This window comes from Platichthys flesus, chromosome 21, assembly GCF_949316205.1.
Source record: "Platichthys flesus chromosome 21, fPlaFle2.1, whole genome shotgun sequence".
In the NCBI taxonomy this organism is placed as follows: Eukaryota; Metazoa; Chordata; class Actinopteri; order Pleuronectiformes; family Pleuronectidae; genus Platichthys; species Platichthys flesus.
The window spans coordinates 6,156,980-6,180,361 of NC_084965.1; the positions used below are offsets into that span (position 1 = coordinate 6,156,980).

Genomic DNA, 23,382 nt, shown 5'->3' on the forward strand with positions numbered 1-23,382 from the left:
CTAATAACCTGATCTGATTCGTTCCCCTGCTTCGGGTTCCAAAAGTGGAAAAACATGAGAATGTGTTGCTGGGTAAATGTTTGAGCAGATTGGCTTCATGTAGTGTGTAGAATGACACTGCTTTACATTTACTCATTTACATTTACACTTTCCCAACCCATTCATAGTTCATTAGTGTTTAACCCAAGCAGGCATCCATATACATCATCTTTTAAAATAAGCCTGTATTTCATGTTTACAGAAACACTTTTGATTTTATTCATGTAATTCCTATTTTTAGCTTGGTTTCCATGCTCATAGGATGCCTGTTCCCAAACTGCACGACAGATGGCGCAGCAGGCCTTCAGTCTGGTCCCTGGCACCTGAACGCAGCACGGCTGTCGTAAAACGTTGCAGGACAGATTCAGTCAGTGTGTGTGTAGAGTTTATATATCTACAGCAGAGGCAGACATGTCTCTTCTGTGTCTCTCAGTTTCTATCTGTGTCTCTTAGTTTATCTATGTGTCTCTCAGTTTCTGTCTGTTTCTCTCTGTGTCTCTTAGTTTCGCTATGTGTCTCTCAGTTTCTCTCAGTGTGTCTCTTAGTTTATCTCAGTGTGTCTCTCTGTGTCTCTCTGTGTCTCTTAGTTATCTCTGTGTCTCTCTGTCTCTCTGTTTCTCTCTCTGTCTCTTAGTTTCGCTATGTGTCTCTCTGTGTCTCTCAGTTTCTCTCAGTGTGTCTCTCTGTGTCTCTTAGTTTATCTCAGTGTGTCTATCTGTGTCTCTCTGTGTCTCTTAGTTATCTCTGTGTCTCTCTGTCTCTCTGTTTCTCTCTCTGTCTCTTAGTTTCGCTATGTGTCTCTCTGTGTCTCAGTTTCTCTCAGTTTGTCTCTCTGTGTCTCTCGGTGTTTATCTTACTTTCTATCTGAGTCTCTCTCTGTCTCTCAGTTTCTTTGTGTCTCTCGGTGTCTTTCTGTGAGACATGGGACCTTCAAGGACCTCTTGTAAAAAATACAACTCAGGCTCTGGGTAACAGGCAGGTTTAATGCCTAGAAGGTTATTGAATGAAATTCACGTTGGTGTATTGATGGGTGCATTACAATTATCATTGATTAGAAAATAATAATAAATATATTTATACAACATCTTTCGAAACAGCCCCCTCGGAAATTGACCTGTTACAGCGGCTGAATGAAGGAGAGTTCTCTGCGGGATGATTGAACGAGGATACTGACACAAGTACTATAAATACTCTACTTGTGTATTTGTATAGGGAGATGTTGAACTAAACATACAAAACATTTTATTCTAGTATATAGGCAGGAATGTAAAAAAAGAACGAGAATAACATATATAAATGTGTATAAATAAATTCAGTCGTTTACATGCAAATGGGTATAAATTCACAATGGTCTACAATTTGATAAGAATATAAATCTTAAAAGTTTAAGGTATAAAACGTGTCTCCTTTCATTAATCCCGTTTTTCCACATATGGTGGCTTCATTTCTAAACAGTGAGAGGAGGCGGAGACGTGTCGTCCATCTTCACACAGTCTGTGGGCAGTAACTCACGGAGGCAGCAGGTCACGAGGATCAGATGTACTTAGTGCGCTTTGGTCTTTTTATGGCACTTCCTTCTTCCACCGGGTCTGGAACAAACTAACTTTGATCAAACCCTTTAGTCCAAACCATAGACTGACCAAGCACGCGTGCATATGGGGGGTCCCCAGTTGATGTGGCAGTTATCCGGCGTCCTACAGTCCCTGAAGGCAGCAGTGGCAGCAGCAGCAGCAGTACCAGCAGATCACGCTCAGTTTCCGCACTGAGACCTAGAGGACAGAGACCAGAGGACCCAGGAGACAGGAGGGACAGGACAGGAGGGACAGACAGGAGCCAGAGGACAGACGCCCGGAGCGGTCACCTCCCCCCCACACAGGTGAGCCGAGACGAGCCGAGCCGAGCCACCGTCTGAAGCGGCTCTTAATCTGATCGCTTGTCTCCATTTAGCTCGACTCGCTTCCCCCGGTCGCATCGCCTTCCTTCGGCACATGTGTGGATGCTGTGGTGTCGCTGTCTCTCCCCCGCTCGCTGCCGGGTCGTAAACGAACCAGAAACAAATTATCGTCGTTATCTTTTCAACGGCGACGCTCGTAGTCAGCTGAGTTGGCGTGAATTAGCCTGGGAGCGTTAAGCTAGCTTAAAAGCGCTATAATCAGCGAGCGGAGCTTTTCATTGTGGCTCCAGCAGCTACAGCTAGCATTCGTGCTAGCTTAAAATACTCCAAGGAGAGAAAAATTATATTAACCGAGCTTCTTGTGGCTAAAAATGAATAGCGAGAGAAAATGTAGTTGTTCTATTTTTATTGAAATCTTCGTAATGTGTCGTTGGTGAATCTCTTGAATGTTCTGGAAGTTTCCTGAAGTTAAAGCTGAATGCTATGTTGTTAAAGAGGAAGCTATCGTCTCCTCGCGCCGTTGCCATTGGATACAGATGACCGGAAGTTCAGCACACCACGAAATTCAATATTTACCGCTGTCATCGTTATACTGGCGGCAGAGTAGCAACTAATAACAGCGACATTTTAACGTTATGATCATAGGTTGTATTAAAGGTGGACGGCGTGCATCCACTTCCTTTTGTATAGAAATGAAGCCAAAATATCCTGGGTACGAATGCTGCCATCTTGTGCCACTGAAGCTAGTTTGCGTAGCTGCGATTTTGGGAATTGAGTCATAATATCGAAGGTGCCAGTGATGTTTGAGCTCGACCAATCACTAGTCTGTCTCAGCTAGGGCTGGGCGACAAAACGATAGACGAGAATAGATAATAAATTAACGCGATTTAACTTTTCCAGTACGTCCGTGTGATAGGAGCTATTTTAAATGACAGAAAAAAACATCTTTGAGCAAACTTTATATGACTTTTTAGTTTGGTTCATGTCCCATCTGCTAACATGGAGGATGCAGGGTTTGTGACCCACCAGGGATCGATGGAGATGCTTTGGCTTCACTTTTGGGGAACGTCACGTCGTCCATCTTTATAAACTGTCTATGGTTATGATGTGCACTTTAGAAAAAGAAAAGTAAATGTTACTTATGTGAGGCCATGGTCGATCATTTTAAAAGCTGATCATTTTACTATTCAATCAAGTAATTTATCTAAACTGTATTTACTGCAGGAAATACCAACGGGTCAGCATTTCCTGTCCAACCAGTGTTGTGTATCATACAAGAGTAAGAATATACAAACGCACATTCATTTTGTCTCTTATCTTTTGTGAGTAACTGGTTTGGCAACTCTTATAAATAAATTATTCTGACTTGACTTGTGGTTACCCAACAGGCTTATAAAGTGAGTGTAATGAGAACAGCACTTATATTGTTATTGTAGATTCAACATTATAAACTAGAGCTTTACAGCTTGATAGCCTTTGTAATAAGGAAAGTAAAAGCTTCCTAGTTTATTTGATCTTATCTGAGCTAACAGAAGCGACTTTGGTTTCATGTTTTATTATTGAGATTTGGCCAGTAAAAAACCCTCCTTCATATGTAAATCTTTAGTTTCTATTTATTTCTGATGAATTCTGTGCTTTTTAAACTATTGTATGCTGTCATTATAGAAATTATGTTTTTTTGCTATAATCTGCTCTATAAATTCTGTTCCTGTAAGTCAACACATCTCTTTTTTTTGGCCGGATCTTGTGCAGACTTCTGTAAGAGTTCATTTGCATGTACAATACCAATTTTATAGTTTAAACATGTTATTTTTCCTGGATTATATCTCACACACTTTGATTTGTGAATGGTTTCCTTGTCCAAGTAGAAAAAGCTTACTTCTGTTTACAGTAAATGCGATCTTCTTTAGTAGAAAGAGGATGAGCTGCCTCACATGTTCACACTCTGCTGTGTTTAAAGAACAAACACTTGTTGTTATGAAATCTTTGACTTAAGGAGCTGTCTTATTATTGTGTTGCGTGTAGCTGTCATCAGTGTCTATGCTCTGTCAGCTTTGATTTGTGTTAGCCGTTGGTTTCTTGCTGCTCTAGCTGTTTTGCCCGGTGCTCTTGTCTTGTCAGTGTCAGAATTGTGGTGGTGTTTGCATGTCCTTTGACATTGACACACAACTGTGCACTCAGTTTTCAGTTTGTAACCAGACGAGGGTCTAAAACGAAGCTAATTTGTAATCTAGGACAGTTGCACGTTGGTTTTTGCAGGAGTGCTTTGATGTCAAAAAGAGAAATACTGAAGTCTAATCAGAGATTTAAATCAACAGATTAACGGAGAGCTGCTCCCCTGGTAAATAACTTGGGAGTTGTGTGCATATGGAAATTGTTACAGCTTTTACATGGCAGATGCATGTTTATGAGCCAATGAAATGAACATGATATTGTGCACAGCAAGTGTGTCGTTTCTATATCATTGTTAGGGAAATTCCAGTCACATTCTGGCCTCTGGTCCTGATCTGTGTCCTATTACAATGAGCTCCTCCTGAAACTGAGTCTTATCTGACATCCAGGTTTATTAGGGCCGGAGTACCAGTGTCTATCAGCAATAAAATACTCACCTAGCACTTTCTAAATAATGACAGAGTTCATGTTTGTCTGACTGATTTTATTAATTGATGAAAAAGCAGCCCTGTGCAGTAATACAGAAAATTGTGTATGTGATAATGGAGATTCATCGTTGTGAATCAAATCGGTGACTGCTGAATCGTAATTGAATCGAGATGCTAGTGAAGTTTCACACCTCTAGTGTAAAATGGCCAAATGAACCGTAAATCCAAAATGGCAGACTTTCTTCCCGTCGGGTCATGATACATGTGTGTACCGAGTTTCAGGAAATTCTGTTAAACCAGACATAATTGTTGCGTTTTTAGGGCGCGCTGTCGCACCATTTTGTATTTGTTTACTATTTACCTCCACAAAGGCTTTATATAAAGTCAATGTCAGTGATGTTACTATTTCAAAGGTGAAAGCTTTCTATGATCTGAAGAGAAGCAAGAGTGTTTTTGACCTTAACAGATGTATAAGACTCTATGTAGAGACAGTGATAGCGCCAACTAACGTCAAAAGGAGGTAACCTTTGTTTTATAACTTTAATTAAATTTACATAACATTGTTCACCGTGTAGTCTACACTTGATGGTTACTTTATGGTTGACTGCAATGCGTGATTTTTCTTTTCTAGAGTGTGAACTAATTACTCAACTTCAACTAAAGGCCAATAATTCAACAGGCTGTTGTTGTTTAGCCAATATCAACTTTTCATAAATGTATATATGTGTGTATATATATCATTATTATTTATATTTATTTATTTTCTGACCTTATTTTTCTTTAGTCCATTTCATTTTATGACAAATCGTCTAATGTGTTTTCAAAACTTGTTCTAACCTGTTCACCAAGCCTTGACTCTACTGATGCATTGTAATGTAATTCAACTGAATTATTATTAATTATTTCATATATTATGACAAAAATGTAACAAATTAATAACTGTTGCACCAAAAACCTTAACAATTTTAGTCCATATAAATACAGTAGTAACTACATGAAATAACTGAGCATCTTTCACTTTTTATCTATTCTATCCACTGTTAAAGAATATTACACCTTCAAGGGAAATTTCATTTGCCGAATCATGACAGCACAGCCAAAGACCAGATGTTGTTGTAATCTCCTACTGCTCAATTTGTCTGGAAGTTTTCTCTCTAAAATCCTTTGTAGATTTAACTCTTGAAAAAAATCCTGAGTTCCAGGATTACCTTTACTGTTTGTTGACTTCTGTTTACAAGCCATGTGTAGACCCCTGAACTCACTATCTTTCCAATCACTCATAATCTTTCCCCTCGGTAAACTCCTTTTGAAATCTTTGAATGATCCCTCATTTATCTATCCATTGATTTTTGAATGGTCATATCGGGTTTCTGGGAATCTTTTGTTCCAAAGCCAGCTGGAAGATGTTTCCTCTCCAAAAAACGCCCTGAGGTATCCACACAGAGATTCATGCTCAGTTCACCTGTCAGAGGATGAGGTGCTTGGGTGAGATCCTTTACTTAAAATCCATGGCCCCTCAGCTGACTCCTTTGAAACACTGGAGCAGGAGCTCATCAGTGAAGTCTTCACCTCATCACTGACCGGATAATAAAACCATGTGATCCGAAGAGAGGTTTCATCTAGGCTGCTTATACACGTGGTTGAGATTCATTAGTTGGGAGCTTGTGTCTTACACCAGGGTCAGATTAAAGGTCGACTAGTACATTTAGAGAATTGCTCTGTGAATCAGCTGTTGCCTCAACACCAACGCTCGACACACTGCTCACATACTGCTCTTAACTGGTGCTCAGATCCAAGACAAAAAAAAAAAACGTTACTCATGAAAAAGAATAAATGTTCTACTTCTGCAAGTAATGGTTTGAAATTATCTGATTATTTCTCAATTAATTAATACATTTTTTTGATAGTAGTGAAGAAGTAGATGGTCGACATGTTCATTTCGTCCGGTTGTAGAAAAAAACACTAAAATATCCCAGATGTAGGAAGGAGATGGAGTTAATTACCTATCCTACAGCCAGCAACCAGGGGCATATCAAGAGGATTTGGCTTCACTTTTGAGGAGCTGTCATGTCATCCATCTTTATGTACAGTCAATGAAGGCGAAACAGTGAAATAACTTAATTTGTCCAACAACTTCGATTTCCATCATATTGGACTAAAAACCCCAAGAAGATTCTAACCAGGCAGCTCATTAATCACAACAAACCATGACAGTAAAAGATGAGTAATTACTGTAACTTCCTCTTAAAAATAGATCTGGGAAAACCACTAAATGCACTGAAGCTTGTGGGAACAGATGTTCCCATCGTCAATTTGCTTAAAAAATGAATGAAGTCATTTAGCTAAAGACTGGTCAGGGATTGCTGCACAGCACAAATCAATTGATCAAAATAATGATAAAAAACGTTTCTCTCTGGCTGTGCTCTAATTAGCTTTGTCTTTCAATTGACTTTACAATTGCTTAGTTTTTGTGAGCTGACAACAAGTATAGCTGTCACCTCTGGTTCAGCGAGCCATCATGGGATTGACTGACCCACATCTGCTTCTCACTCTGTGGCCTGGTTCACGCCGAGTGGAGCAGAAGTACATCATATCGGGGTTTGCTGTGTAACGCTAACCTAATAAAAGGCTGATATGAGGGGGATAAAAGAAGCTACATTTAATATGATGAGTGAAGATATTGGACTTGGTTTTCAGAAAGTCCCAGAGGACAATGAGAACTTTGTGGGTAACATCTCTTTATATTTAGGTTGTGGTTTATAAGAGGAAGTACTACACACACACACACACACACACACACACACACACACACACACACACACACACACACACACACACACACACACACACACACACACACACACACACACACACACACACACACACACACACACACACACACACACACACACACACACACACACACACACACACACACACGAGAGAGAGAGACTCTCTAATAGTTTTTAGAATCAGCGAAATTGAACACAAAATGAGGGCGTGTTGGACCATGGAGAGTTGAAGGGGAAGACTGTCACGAGTTCACTGCCCTGTCCCAACCAGGAGTCTCTTGCAACACCCCCAGCCCCCCACATGCTCACAACACACAAACACAATCTAACTGCAAAGGCCACAGGTTAAAAATAGCAAACAAACAGGACACAGCGGACTCCCAGTGTAAGTAGTCTTCACTGGTTTGTTTATCAATTTTGTGTAATTGCTCAGGTCCCTCTTTACCCTCGCCTCTAGGTTTGCTTGGCATTTCGTCATTGTTTACGCGGTCAGTTGCAGTCTTATGTATTATTTTGACTGTCAACGATGTATAAGTGTATGTTGATGTATTAATGTAAAACAGGTTAAATTTATTTTAACGTTAAAGAAGGTTCGATTAATGGCTTCTGTTGATTGTTCTCTAAGCCCCAAACCTCCTCAGTTACCGTTGTAATGGCTTTTCCAGTTTTCCTTTCTCACACACCTCAAAATGCTATTTACAATTGAAACACAGGCAGATTTAATTATAAAAGTCTTCTGTAATTTATCAAACATTTACAAAACAGAAACTTCAAATTTCTTAAATCTTAAAAATATGTTTAAGAGAAAGACACGGTGGCTACAAAGAAGATATTTTGGGGTTTAAAACTCGTCCAAATCCAACAACGCTTTTATTTGTAGGATATTTATATGTACCTGTCACTAGATTTAGATTCAATATGTTGGCAGCTGTTTTTACTATACATCAAGTCAGCTAGGAGCAGTGTTCGGGAGATATTTTAACTTTAACTGGTTCGAAAGCTTGACAACTTGAATACCTTCTGATATTTCCATTTCATAAGACTTGTTCTGTCTTGTTTTCAAGAGTCTGGGCTTCATAACTTGAGCATTGCATCATCAAAAAAAATACTTTGTGATCTTTTATAGTGATATCTGAAATTGAAAAGAGAAACAGGATTCACATTTTCTCTTATTCAGCTTTAGGCTATGAGATGATCACCTATTTATTATGTTACTTTACTGGGCTTGTATTAACTTAGCTGTCCTCCCCCCTGCATCTATCTCTATTTCAGTGCAGTTGATTACATTGTTGAGTATTGCCACCCTGTTTGATGCCACGGCCCCCTCCCTCCCCTTATCAAATTTAGCCCTCTTCTGTGGAGAGAGGATATCGTGCCCGTCACACATGGCTACGCTCAGTGGAAGTTTGTTTGGCGTTATCTCCTCCGGCTAACATGTCTTAACAGAACTCAACTTTCTCTCCACAGAGGCGACTTTGTGAATCTTCACACGAGACAGCAGTCACAAACACACAAAGACAGAGCCATGGCGGAATACTACGACATGTTAGGCGTCCAGAGAAATGCAACGCAAGACGAAATCAAAAAAGCGTAAGTGCCCCTGAGTGTTTTCTGCCCCAATTTTTCCCCCCGGTGTTGTTGAACATGCCCACTCAGAGTGGTGTAATAGGTTAATTATAACCACCTCCGGCTGTACAAACTGACACACGGGGTGAGAGAGAGAGAGAGAGAGAGAGCAATGAAGAAAGTTTCCACTCTTGTTCCTGTAACCTTGCTGCTGTCAAATACCTTCCCTCTACGCTCACCCGCCACTCACAGTCAAACCACGAAACAGGCCAGTTCCAGTTAATTCCATTTCCTCACAGATTTCCCACTGACACCTTTTGCTTTGACAAATAAATGAAGGTGTCTATTTAAATATAAATATTTAGGCAATATTTGTATTTTCAACTCTTAAATATCATTATCGCTATTTGCCTCAATTATCCTGAATCATTTATGGCCATGTTCGCATCCCAATGTTAGCATTTAGCTCTAGGCACCATTGTTCCTAAGTACAGGCTCCCAGTGCTGCTAGCATGGCTGTTAACTCTTACTTTTGTTTATTGATTAAATGCTATAGGTTGTAGGTTACAGTCAGGTGAGCACGTTTTAATACTGAGATCAGTGATGATTATTCAGATTACAGGCAAATATAGAGTGTGCTGTTGCTCTTACTTTTGAATACAGGCTATAATGACCACATAAACTTAAATGTTATACAATGGAGCATTGTTCAGCTCAGTCTGTCAGGTTGACCAGTGACCAGGCTTTGGATACAGTCACAGATTACAACACAGATATGGACTACAAAGGCTATTCACCTTAGATCCATAACCCTCAATCTCTAGATTGTGAAGCCTTTTTGTTTGCTGGCATTTTGACTTTCAGTCGTGGGTCGCGTCCACAGCATCTGTGTTTCTGCTGCTGGGGCTGCTGCTGGGCTCAGAAACAGCTGATGCAGCGTAAGCTGCTGAGCAAGGCCCACATTGTACGTCAATAGAGTTCAGACTGTCTTTGTTATTTCAGCTTGGGTGGGAAGAAAGAAGACTGTCTGTGTGGTCATGTTAACCACTTTAATAAACTTGCATGTGGATATGAATTTCTGACATCCATACACTTTGCATCTATCTATCATTATAACTAAGACTAGGTTGTCATTGCTATATCTATATAGGATATGCAATTAATTTGGCTGTATGTTTTATATCTGCTTGTATTAATGCAGTACTGTATTTCTGCTCCAGTTACAGAAAATTGGCATTGAAGTGGCATCCAGACAAGAACCCAGACTACAAGGAGGAAGCAGAGAGAAAATTCAAAGAGCTGTCAGAGGCGTATGAAGTGCTCTCAGATGGTAAGATCTTTTTTTTCACTGCTTGTACTGATGTGACAGTTTGAGCTCTATTTGAAATAATCTTTTTCAAAAAGACACATATTGTGTTTGACACCTCAGTTATGATATTAGAAGAGTTTGTTATACTCGTTCAAGACTTACTGTTCATAGTAAGCCCTTCTTTTAGCACAAATCATTTGCATTGCAACTTTTTATTGCTATTATTATTATTATTGTTTTAATTCATTGCCCAGCACTAGTATTCTATATGAAGGACAATTTTTGATTGGTAACAAAACAATATTTGAGGTTCAGTAACTCAGTTCAGTAACTAGTCCTGCTGATAAGTTATAAATTGATCTTGAATTAGATTTATAAACCATCAAGTACATTTCTGTATCTGGAGGGGATGACCATAATGTCTGGTTTTTAAATGTAGGTTTGAAAAAGACGAATGTAACATTTTACTGATCTCTGTTAAATACCACACAGCCTGTCACAAACTGTGTGTATTTAGACTGTGCAGTGTCAGGAATGTTTATGACGGAATGTGAACCTCTCCTTCTTTTTATTCATCTGGTAAGGTGAGTTTAGTTTTACTTACTGTTTGTCACATTGTAGTTCAGTCTGTGAGTGTGTCAGGTGCTGATGGTTGTGTCTTTTTGTGGCTGAACAGCAGCATTGTGTTGTTTGAAAAGCTCACAGAATAAATTCAAGCTGCTGAATAAGAAAGAAGATGTATTTGATGGATGTAATGAGGAAAATGTTAACACAGTTTTGACATGGCAAATTAAGTCTTGGCCTGAAGTCAACAGTAGCTCTCCAAATTTAGCTGGGGTGGTTTTTCACTGCAGTTTTGTAAACCTACCCAAACATTGTATGTGTGTTTGTGTCTTCTGAAAACGTGATTGGTCCTTTGTGTTTCGGTTCCTTTTTTAAACTCATTAAATCAACCACTAGACTAGACTTCATGGAACAAACTGGCCTTCGTCCAATTGTTAAGCTATGGGTTTTATGTTACAGCCGGGTTAGCAACGATCTTTTACTGAGTCACCTTCAGGACTCATCCCTCAGGCATTTAAAGCCATTTATCAGAGCACGCCAGGTTTCAGTATTCAGTGGAAAAAGACACATTTATGTTGGTACTAAACCATCTTGTAAAAGTTGAAAACAAGAAAAACGATTATTTGTATCTTGAGTGGGTGATAATAACCGTGTAAATATAGTTGTAAATGTTTGAGAACACAGCAGAAGCTTGTCACATTTGGTCCTTCGTCGCTAAGCACCACACACTCAGTCACAAGATGCAGGCAGTTTCAGCTTTTAAACTACTCAATGTCACCCTCTGTTTGTCACCTGATGCCTGAGACGATTATCAGTTTAGTGTGTAGATGTGTCTTTAGTTGCTGCTGATAGTTTACTGCTCAACAGCAGCTTTGCCGAATTTAAAATGGTCACGGCACCGAGCTGAGTTGGTAAATTCAATAAACGATATTATGATGCCTCTTTTGAATGAAATGTAGAAATTCTGAACTCTTTCTGATGTTTTGAAATAAGTATGAGGGAAATGGAAATGTTGCGTGGGGCTCTTATTTTGACGTCAACACTTTATTTGCTGGGTGAAGACAAATAAATAAGGTATATGAGACAACAGAAGATGAATTTTATAGTGTGTATTTGTGTGTCTTTCAATCTCATCAGTCCTTCTCTTCCCTCCACAGAAAGTAAGAGGAGTATTTATGACAGATACGGCAAAGACGGCCTTTCAGCAGGAGGAAGAGGAGGAGGAGGTAAGGAGATGACCTTTAAAGTAAATGATAAATATTTATGTTGGTGGCAGATGTTTGATTTCAGTTGGTAATTCTAATAAGGACATATGATAATTTATTCATTCATATATGGCACCGCCTGGCTTTGTATTGATATTTTTGTAACCTGTAATGATAGTGTGTAATCCTGCCTTTTAATCCCTTGTTCATGAGCCCTGTTGTTGTTTTTTGTTTTCCAGAAGGCCATTACAATCACTATGACGGTGGCAGCTTCACATTCCGTAATCCTGAGGACGTTTTCAGGGAATTCTTTGGTGGCAGAGATCCTTTTGCAGATTTGTTTGGTAAGTCCGTCTCATTTCTGCTGAGGCAGTGGTGAGATTTCTTGTTTTTCGCAGAGCAGGAGGAGCGAAGCACTAAATAGTGTCCTAAGAGTGTGGAGTATGCAATGGCTATTATTAACTTGATAATTTTATCTGGTCAAAGATATACATGGATAGCCTGGGAAGGCTCAAGAGAGACTGAGAGAGTAGTACATCCTGTCCGCCTCAGTTTTATGTATGTATATACTCTGGTATAGTTATTTTGGCTTCTAACACAAAGCTAGCAGCTCCTGCTCTGTGGAAATTTGAAAGATGGAGCATCGGTACCTAGAAAACCTTCTGTAAATCCTGGTGCTAATCTCTCACAGTGCTGCAAAGTGCATGTCCAAATCCAATACACTAAGTACTGCTCCCCGCAGGGGGTTATCTGCCATTAAATGTCACACGCTGAAGTATCTCTGCTGGATGTCAACTAATGTCAACTTCATTATGTATCATCATCTCATTACCAGAATTTACTCCCGCTTTTTTAAAAAAGGTCTTATTTGACATCACCCTTACAATCAGTTCAAAAGCAGCAGCATGAATACAGAATGTTTTTTCAGTCGCTGAAAGGTGCCATCTGGTTACAATAGATAAATGACAAGACGAAGATTAAGTACATGTCTAGACTGACACTCAGTGAAGCACAACAGGTCCTGTTATTTCAGTCAAGCTGCACCAAATTACACATGCATAGATTTCAGCCCCTTAACATGCCTGATTTTCCTCATCGAAGTGCATGAATTTCCCCTGCGAAATCATCCAAAGGGTAATAAAAATCTCACAATGTTAAAGAAAGTGATAAAGAAAAAGTCCTGCAGCTGCAACTTTGTTTGTATGAGAGCCAAAACTTATTGGGTTCTTTCCTGGTCCAAGTTTCGTTTAACAATGTTCTCAAGATTTTGTGTAATCTTGTAAAAAATCAAACAAACAAATGCACAAAGGGCGAAATCGTAAAGAGAAACGTTGGTTCTGCTCTTGACCAGTGGCGTCTCATTAGTTGTAATGTCATCGTCTTGTCATGCAACAGCTGATTGTGTCAGAAATGTGGATCGTTGAATTAAGGATTCAAGAGCTACAGGAGTTTTAGTGCCTGCCGTTGGTTGTCTGGGTTCAACAGGGGGCTGATTGGAAGGCCTGTGTATTTCACCCCGCGTAGCTCTAAATATGGAGCTCAGACACAGCCAGTGGATGGATATGAACGTCTACATCACTCAACTGGAATGCTTTCAAAAATAGCTTCCGTATTAAAACAAAAGCAGATGTAATAATGCCAAGTGTGTGTGCCGTGTGCTCTGTGTGCGTATACATGATATGATTTTAGCTTCCAAACAATATCCGTGCAAAACAAATCCTGGAAAAACGAATATTATGAGTTATTAGAGCTGCTTACAAATAAGAACTTGTAAAGAACGCAGTCGTCATCCTCCCAACCGTTATATGTTTTTATAATGTGTAGACAATGACATGCACTACTGTTCTTATTTCCATGGATAAGATAAAGTGAAAGTGGCAGCTGTTGCTGTTTACTCATCTCGGTAAACAGAGACTGTTTATAAAAAGCCAAACCATAAAGCTGTCTGCGCTGTCGCACAGGAGTGTAAAGTTCAAGATCTATTTTGACTGAGAGAAAACCTTGATTATGTTCACTTATGACTCTGGCAGAACATCCATCTTCAGCAAGTTTATCTCAAGTGTATGTTGAAGTATTTTTTCCCCCTTAAAAGAACCATATTGTTTTTTTGAGACGTTCGTTGAAATGGCAGGATTCAGTTGTGTCCAGTTTCCAGTCCAGAGTGTCCTGCAGCTCGTCACAGCGAGCAGCAGCTGGTCTTGTGGATCTGTCACTCAGCCACCGAGCGCATCCAGCAGACTGGGGGTGGGGGGGTAGGGGTTGAGACAAATTCAGATTCACACGATGAGAAGCACTCAGTCGTCTGCCAAGTACAGCCCACACTATCTCAAATTAACTTTTGAAGAAGTACTCATCAGCAGATCAACTATTATACATTTGAAGGCATATGTTTTGCCTTTGTGCATTTTCACAAGATAGTGAAGAAGAGAGACAGGAAATGTGGGGGGCGGGGCTTATCTGACCAGCTTGGAGTCCTATTGCTTGGGGCATGAATACCCATTTGGTAAACGCCCAGACCATTCAGCTATCGGGTCGCACACATACTGTGAAAATTACTGTAAATATTTCCACCATGTCTCCCTGGGCAGCTTCTCTAACAACCTGTTGTTTGGTTTGTTTGTCAACAGGATGACACAAAAACAAATTTCAACTTAACTTGTTAGAACGATGGGACACGAGGCGAGAAAGAGCCTATTCAATTTATTTGTAGTTATGAAGTCATTAACGTTTCCCTCAGCTTTCGAATACATCCTGAAAACCTACTGTCCTTTGAATTTGCCCTGAGCTCACACTCTGCGGTGCTGAGCAGGCGTGGCACATTCTTCTCTGAATTAATCTCAATCTTTATGCTTCACAGGTCTTTAAAAGTTATGTCAGAGTACACAAGCCATAGAGGGCTGTGCTCTCCCTCAGAGAACAGCTCAGCTCTTCTTCTAAACCACCTCTTACTGAACAGACATGGAATGGAAGCAACGTTTTGATGTTTTTATTACTCTTACTCTTTCCTACCCTGATGTCTGCCGTCTCACAGGCAGCTTCCTAAGAGCTCCACTAGCTTGTCTAACGTCTTCTAGGTAAATGGACAGTAATGCAGTTACAGCAGTGGTCAGGGGATACTTTTATTTTAAGCTTTCTGTCTGAGAAAGCTCTGTACATTCAAGGTTGAGGGGCGAGTCTTCTTTCAGCGAACGGTGCCAGTGATCCAGTCGTAGCCTGCTGGGATGACCCAGATTGGCAGCACGCAATTAGTAGCACGTCTTTAGGCTTTAGGAGGAGAATTAGTGACTGGCACTTAGACAGTTTAAAGTTAAGATTGTTGAAGAAATTACAAACCAGTGCCTTAATGTCCATTACAGGGGTTTTGTTTCAGGTACTGGAACTCGATGCAATGACTTCTAACTTAAAGTATCAGCTTTGAGTGACTGTTCTTGCTTTAGATCATTTAAAAAGTCTAAGAAGTTTATTCAAAAGCTGCGTTTATCTCCAATATTCAGTGAGGACACTTTTAGAATATGAAGAATTCTAAACAGATTTGGGTGGATTTGATACAACAGGTCTTCTGGTTCAAATAAGCCAGGACTTATGGGTTATATCCATCCTTTAGTCGTGTTTCAGTTCAGTGAGTGGGTCCACACAGTCTTCACATTGATGGGCTTTGTTTTTGCTCTACATGAAAACCCCTTAATCGTTTGGACACATAGCCCAACAGAATCACTACTTGTGGCTACAGGGGGCGCTGTTGCTCAGTAAAAGACACAGTTTTGCTTCAAATCTTTTGGAAACTAGAATCAGCCTTAAAGCTGCTATAATCCATATGATTTCAACAGCGGATTAAAACACTGTTAAATGAGAAAGTGGTCACATATTGAGTTACTCATCCCCCAACTCTTCTCAGGTCTTGAAGTGTTGAGTGTTTAAGTGTCTGTCAGCTCATTGTTTAGGTTTCCTCTGCTGCCTCTTCACTACATCTGTTCACTCTCACAAGCCTTGCTTTGGTCGCAGCAGCTATTTCCAGCAAAAAGCTTTAAAAACTACACATGGTCCACTGCCTGCTCGGCACCCCACAGCCGACGGATGGACTTAGCGACTTGCTGGTAAACAGAGAGGAATATTCAGCAGCTAAAAGAGACCGATGTTTCCCTGAGGAGCCGGGTGGAGACTAAAAATAGACAAATAGAAGCTACAGAGAGAGAATATTGGACTTAAACTCATCAAACAGTCCAAATGAAGAACATGAAATATATTGCTCTGCCTCTGCTCTGTGTGTTAACACGCAATTTACACACAGAGCTAATAAGTTCACCATACTTTACATCTTTAAAGTGATAATGCATCAATGCTGTGTTCGGGGTTTTACAAATGTTTCTCACCCCCAAACCACCAACTCATAATCTACGATTGTGTTTTACAGCCGAAGACCCTTTTGATTTCTACAGAGGAAACTGCGGTCGCCAGGGAGGCGCAAGTCACAACAGGATGGGCGGCCCGATCTTTGCTTTTGGGGGCTTCCCAGCTTTCGGGCACGGCTTCCCAGCGTTCGATCAAGGTGAGTCCATCCCGACAATTATCTCTGACCTTTAGTAAGACGCCTGTGTCATTGAGAATTTACAATGCTTTCATATTTTAATACTGTTTCTTTTTGCTCTTCCACAGGTTTTAGCTCGTTTGGAGGAATGGGTGGAGGAGGCGTCACCTCTTTCTCTTCTTCGTCCTTTGGTGGCGGCGGAGGAGGAGGAGGGATGGGTAATTTCAAATCAGTGTCGACCTCCACAAAGTTCATCAACGGCAGAAGAATTACAACAAAACGGTAACGTACATTTCCGACTCGGCAGCATCTGCATCAGCCTGAATCTTTGCTCTCTAAATGTTTATTTTTTTTTATTGTTTTGAAACAGGATTGTGGAGAACGGCCAAGAGCGAGTGGAGGTGGAGGAAGATGGCCAGTTAAAATCTCTTACAGTTAATGGTAAGGAGCAGGTCCTAAGACTGGATAACCGTTAAATATCGCGCCACCAGATTTGATCAACACTCTGTTTTCACACCTGGAAAAAAACAAAACTGGCCGAGTGACGATGTTTGCTAGCGATGGGTCGGTCTCTCCTCGCTCTCGCTTCCTGCGTCTCATTCCTGCAAGAACAGTTTTCTCATTCCGGCTTTAGCTGCAGGCGGAGGCACGAGACATGTTCAGTGTTTGTATTTGTTCCATCATCACGGGGGGCCATCTTTGCTGCGATTTGTGTTTTTTGTTTCCTACAATAATTGAATTGTACTTTTACCTCCGCCACATGCACAAAGCTGTGTATGTGCTCGATGTAGATATAATATTTTTTTTCCCCTGTTGAGGTGGATATTACTTTTGGTAGCAGGAGACGTACACATGGACCTCCACATCATTCCTGCTCTTCTCACTTGACCAGATTCACAAGTGAACGTTAAAAGCTTTACCCCTCTGACCCAATTTTCTTTAACTTGAACCTCACCTTGCTAACCTGTTCACTTTTTACCATGACCATGTGTGTGTAACATGAATGACACATTATTAATAAATTAATCTGTTTGCATATTGAGAGAGTTTTTTTTGCATGATTGCTGATTCCAGGAGGCTGCTGCGTAGTTTCACTGTAACTCTGTCAGCAGAACGTGCACTTTCACTTTAATACTGTCACCGGAGACACAGGGAACAACTTTTTGCCCCTTTGTTGAAAGAAAAGAGGAAACAATAAATAAAGATTTATTCCGATTTTCATCAATAAACTTGAGTGTGATGTTGTGAAAATGCTTCTGCAGTCACCTGGTGTCTGTGTGGTGTTTTCCTTCCGCCTGAGTGACTTTGCATCGTCTCACTCTAACTGGAAATATGAAGTTTGTGTGTTTGTGTGTGTGTGTGTGCACATGTGCCTGATCACACTTTCAACCTGCTTCACTCAATAAAGGAAACCACAGTGGCTGCTTGTTGTGTACACTCACCCGTCATACAACTCACCGTGTGCATCATTTTTAACCTACTAATGTCACTGATAACACAGCACAGTGGTAAAGTCCTGGGGGGAAAAAATGAGGGAAAAGATATGAAAAAAATATTTTTTCCACCGCAAACCCCGAGGTGTGTTTTATTTCTCCTCCGTGTGGTAGGTATGCTTTACCTTTACAGACCAGGTGAGCGTGGGGCAACACCCTCTTCCATGATTCATCCACTCCTCTTTCTTCATTTTATCTCTCTGCCCCTCCCATAGGCACATTTTCATGGGCTTTTATAAATACTGATACTGCAACTCTTAGATGTGCCCAACAGAACCTGAGCTCTGCAGAGACCCTGAGGCAAACCGGTGACCTTAACTTATCTTTAATATTTGCTGGAAAAATCGAACATTACACAAATTGTTCTTGCTTGGGGCTTTAAATGACTCAGAGTGGGATTGTCAGCTCTCACGGAAGACAATCCTCTCTGACTCAAACCTCGACTGTTGTAGTGGGAAGAATTGCAGTTGGCTCAGAGGTCACTGTGCACTGACAGAAGAGGAGTGTGTGTCTTTGTGGAGGAATGTGCTTGGGGCTGGTTTATTTACACATGACCCAGTGCATATCTTTTGTGAGACAGGAGAGGGAGGAAGAGAGAGAGAGCACCCTGAAGCAGCCTGTGGACTCTGGGCTGAAGTGTGACATCTGCGTAAAATACCAGAATTATGAACATGTTGATTGGCTCCATCAGTAGTGGAAGCCATGTTTTATGTGTTTGTTGCGTCCTCTCGAGTTCTTATCACCAGTTCTGGTTTGAGCAGTGGTTACGCCTGCGCTGACAACGCAGCTTTGCGCCAGGCACTATTTAGATTTACTCATCCTGTGTTCGAGCATAAGAAGCGCTCAGCAGATTAGGGAGAGATGTCAATATCGATTATTACAGAAAACAGCAAGCACATATACAAAGTGATAAAATCCATATAATTTCCACGTGTTTATTTATATTTAATTTCCTGGTAGTTGTAAATAATCATGAGTCAATCTTCAACATAAGACAATTATGGAAACAAGGAGGTGGACAAGAGACGGGGGTTATATTTATGGTGCAATTGCGCCCTCTGCAGGACCAACAGAGTTTCGCAATCTGTGACTTCATATTTAGGCCAACTGGCTCCAAACCTTTGCCGATTGAGTCTTTTGCAGTTCCGTATAACAATGTGTCCATGTGTGTACAAACACACTGAATCACTTTGATCTTTTGGTCTTTTTTCCTCGTCATAGCCGTTTCTGGCTCTGTGACTTTATATTTTAACAAACTTGAACCGCCGATTTAGCTATTTGCAGTTTCTGTTTATAATGTGTCCGTAGATGTGCATATTAATATCACTGCATCACTTTGATACTGAAGAAAACTTAAAACCTGGAAAAATCTCAGGTGAGTTCAGGAGCGTCTTTTTTCTTCTACTTTATAATCGGTATTCTGCTGTTTATCTGTGATTGACATCAGAAATAAAGATTCATTAAAATTATACCTTTCTATTTTAAGAAATATATATATATATATACATTTTCAATAGCATTTTGTTAAAGAGAAGCAGAAAAAAAAAAAAAACGTCATAATTGAGATTTTTTATAAACCCTGTAGGGAACCACTTCTTAAAAAAACCACATAGTTTAAGAAATGAGGTAAAATAAGAAGTTGAAGAAAAATACAACAATCGGATAAAAATTCATTGTCAGATAATTTTATTTTTTTATCATATATTTTAGATTTTATGTTGTACTCTCGTGTGGCCACTAGATGGCACTGTTCGTATACAAAGGACCTTGTTCCCCAGTAATCGAAAAACTAGCAGCTGAAGAATAAATGGAGCAACATGTGAGAATTGCATCAATGTTGATATGTCAGCACACTTTTTGTTATTTACAATTTGATAAGACCGGCTCCTTGTGTCCATGGAGGAATTTCCTCTCAACAAAAACAGCATCCATCAACTCCAACATGACACATAATACTGTGATTTCCTGTCTCAGAGCCTCCCCCCCCCATATTGTGGAGTATGACTTCCTGTCTGCAGGGAGCGACATCCGGTCTTGTCCACTGTTCCATCCCTCCTCCACCTCGTCGTGAAGCCTCAGCTCGGCCTCTCACTTTATGAACGATGGCAGAGATAAGCCTGCCGGGTTTCTCCTCGGCTGAGAGTGTATCTCTCTGTGCTCGGCTGTAAAGTCTCATCAGCACGACACCAGGCGACTCGAGGTTGACTGCAGAAAGAAATCTGATCGATGGTTTTCACGAAGCCTCGTCCTGAACACTGACTCATTTGAAACGTCCACTGGGAGCCCGTCCTGCCGAGGCCGACCCTATCCGTCACACGTGTTCTGCCTGTGTGTGTGTTCACAGGGTCAACCCGTGTGTTTGTGCCTGTGCACACGCTCTCCTGCTGCAGTCTAGACAGCGGGATGCAAACAGCCTGCAGAGACGCACGCAGCATTGTTTAGCCCGGAGACGAATGACAGGCACTCTGGAGACAATGGCTGCAAATGAAAGCGTCCAGGAGCTCGACAGTGTTCACTCTGCTTTTTCAAATTAAGTCCTTGATCCAGAAAATAAAAGGGCCACCGTTATGAGCAGTAGAAGATCTCATTATCATCGCTGCTCTTTGATATTGTTTTTGTCGGGAATTAATTAACTGATGATGGAATATTGCCGCTCGATGGGATTCTTATCGCCCAGGTGACCGGGGCCCGTAATAGACGCAAATGATTGGTCCTCTGGAGTAAATGAAACAAAGTGAGCAACCTTGAAGTAACTTTTAGGCTCAATCCAGCCGGTTTGACTTCACCTGAGATCACCAGACACATGCAGGAGCAGCTGCAGCCACGAGAGCAAAAGCACCAATTGTCCTGTTTTCTGCTGATCCACTGGGAGTCCGCCTCTCTCTCTCTCTCTCTCTCTCTCTCTCTCTCTCTCTCTCTCTCTCTCTCTCTCTCTCTCTGCAGGGTCACCTCTGTGTTTTTAAAGCGGCGTTTGATTAAAAAAGGTAATTTGAAATGTACGAAATCCAAGTCTGGGCCCTAAAATACACACAAATCACATTTAAATTGAGTGTTTTCAGCAAGTAAAAACGCGCCGTACAAAAAGTACTCGGGACCATTTTGACCTTAAGAGGCTCCAGAGACAAAGAAATTGGACTCAGGTCAAAATGGACGACCTACAGTAATAAGATGCCCGTTCAAAGAGAATTGGAATCCGGGAACGTCTTTGTCCTTCCTCGAAAACCAGATAGCTTGTCCTGACGGACTCGAAAGAGAAGACTAAGCCATTTCACGTAAATAAAAATATACCGCGGATGGAGTATGAGTTGACGTCAGTGATTAAAGCGACTGTGTGTTTGTGTTTCGATGGCACACGCAGCCACAGGTACACGTCACCCAAAGCTGCCGCGGCCCTAATGACCCCCCCCCCCCGCCGGTGCGTTCCCGGGGATTTTGTAAAAAAGCGCTGCCGCAGACCCTCCTCTAAATGGGACCAGGTTCGGCACAGTGAGCATCTGGCCTCTTTTCTTCTCCTCCTCTCTGCCTTAATTACACAACACAATGGCCATGAGATCTGCCTGTAATCTCGCAGCATAATAAGCCCCCCCCAGCCCCCCTGCCCCCCCCCCACACCCTCTACGCCCCTGCCTGCCACTAATTCAATATAAATGTAAATTACCCAGAGAAAAGAATAACCAAATCTCATTTTATTTACATGACTAATCACAATAAAGTCGGGCAGATGAAATATGAATGAAATATATGTTTGGCGTTAGGAGAGGAAGGGAAGGTTTCTGCCGCGGCGCCCCGGGGACTCTTTGAACTTCTCGCTTTTATATCATCTTTGTTGTTTCCTGTTGGTCACATCAATATACCTTTTTTACACTTGTGCTCAACTTGATGCACCAGATGTGTGTATCTGCTTTCCCCCCCCTCATGTCTGATTGTGTTCACACTGCCGAGGGCACCGCGAGGTAATATGTTTTCCTTTCAGCTCTTTCCCTGCGCCGCACATCTCACGTCAGAGGGCTGGAATTCATATAGGAGCTGCATGGGGGAGGATAAAAAAATAAAAATAAGGTTTAATGTTGGTTTGAACACCTCAGGCGACGCATCCAGACGAGAGAGAACAGGGTTGAGCCGTGATTCATTCCCGCTCTGCTCTGCTGTGCTCACACCCACAGACATGGCAGCCGAAGAGGAGGAAGAGGGTCCTCGCCGCAGACAGAACGCACTCCCTGGCCTCGGCTTGCACCCGCGCTACCTGAGGAACTCCACCCAAACCCCCGCAGAGGAAGAGGAGGACCACGGCCTGCAGTGCCTAACGAGAGGTCCGCCCACTGTCCCACCGCGCCAGGCTGATTAATCACCGGCACACTGAGCTCCCCTTTAAAGACCCCGAGTCTTAACAAGCACAGCTAATTGTCTTCTTTTGTGTCTGACGGCCACACAAAGCCGAGGCGAGGACGAGCGGCGTGCCTGACTGGCAGGTGTAAACACGGAGGACAGAGGTGTTCATTAGGCGCCTCTGTTCTACATCCTCGTAACGACCGGGGGTCAAAGGTCGCCCTCTGTTTCCCCCTCACGGGGTCGGGAAGTCACGCACAAAAGCCCAGCCATTACATGCAGCACGCAGCCCCTGAAGTTTCATAACAGCAGCTTCATCCGTTAAAGGAGGGAACCTTTAACTTCTCCGTGCTCGGCTCCCGCTGCGACGCAAACAAAGGCCTCAACTCTGTTTCTGAGATAATGACACAAACTGAGAGAGAGAGAGAGAGAGAGAAACAGAGAGACAGAGTTTCCTAACTACAACTAGAAGCCTTTTAAATGTGAGAAGAGTTCGACCAAGTTCCTCCTGCGACTGTTCTCACAAGCCGTGACTCAGACATGCATTAATAGTTCATGAAGGATTTACTTATGCTTTACAGATACTGTGTTTATCTGTCGAATGCATGGAGGAGACTCCTCCAGTGAACCGCTTGACCTCTGACCCTCTGGCTGCACTCACACCACAGGGTTTTAACAAATTAATAAAATGAATCATGTGTTTAACTGCGTTCAAGATTTACGCTAGGAAATATATAAGAGATTAATAGTGATTAAGTGATACTGATATACGCAGATACATTTTCACACACAGTTTATAAACCCTTAACAAATTCTGGCTTGTTACAGAGTGGTAGTAAACGATTGAGATGTTTAATGATGACTCTTTTTCATTTTTGTAGGACACATGGACTCCAAGAGGAAGAAACTGTGGCCAAAGGAGGAGTCCAAAAAGAAAAGAGCTCCTCGACTCTTCCCACGATTCGGTGGACTCGGCTCCTTTTTTTAAACGCACACACACACACACACACACACACACACACACACACACACACACACACACACACACACACACACACACACACACACA

General features: G+C 41.5%; 1 protein-coding gene across 3 annotated transcripts; it reads left to right on the plus strand.

Moving 5' to 3' along the window:
* Nucleotides 1–1,560: 1,560 nt before the first annotated feature.
* dnajb6b (DnaJ heat shock protein family (Hsp40) member B6b) lies at nt 1,561–23,382 on the plus strand. Of its 3 annotated transcripts, none has more exons than XM_062379711.1 (10): nt 1,566–1,915; nt 8,793–8,915; nt 10,112–10,221; nt 11,922–11,990; nt 12,209–12,313; nt 16,381–16,515; nt 16,623–16,776; nt 16,865–16,935; nt 22,151–22,297; nt 23,195–23,382. In XM_062379711.1, the coding sequence occupies exons 2-10, from the start codon at nt 8,851–8,853 to the stop codon at nt 23,299–23,301; spliced, it is 963 nt and encodes a 320-aa protein (XP_062235695.1). In that variant the 5' UTR covers nt 1,566–1,915; nt 8,793–8,850; the 3' UTR covers nt 23,302–23,382. The 3 variants fall into 3 exon arrangements, with proteins under 3 accessions (XP_062235697.1, XP_062235695.1, XP_062235696.1); XM_062379712.1 differs by lacking the exon at nt 1,566–1,915 and adding an exon at nt 7,585–7,710; XM_062379713.1 differs by lacking the exon at nt 22,151–22,297 and having other exon boundaries at nt 1,561–1,915.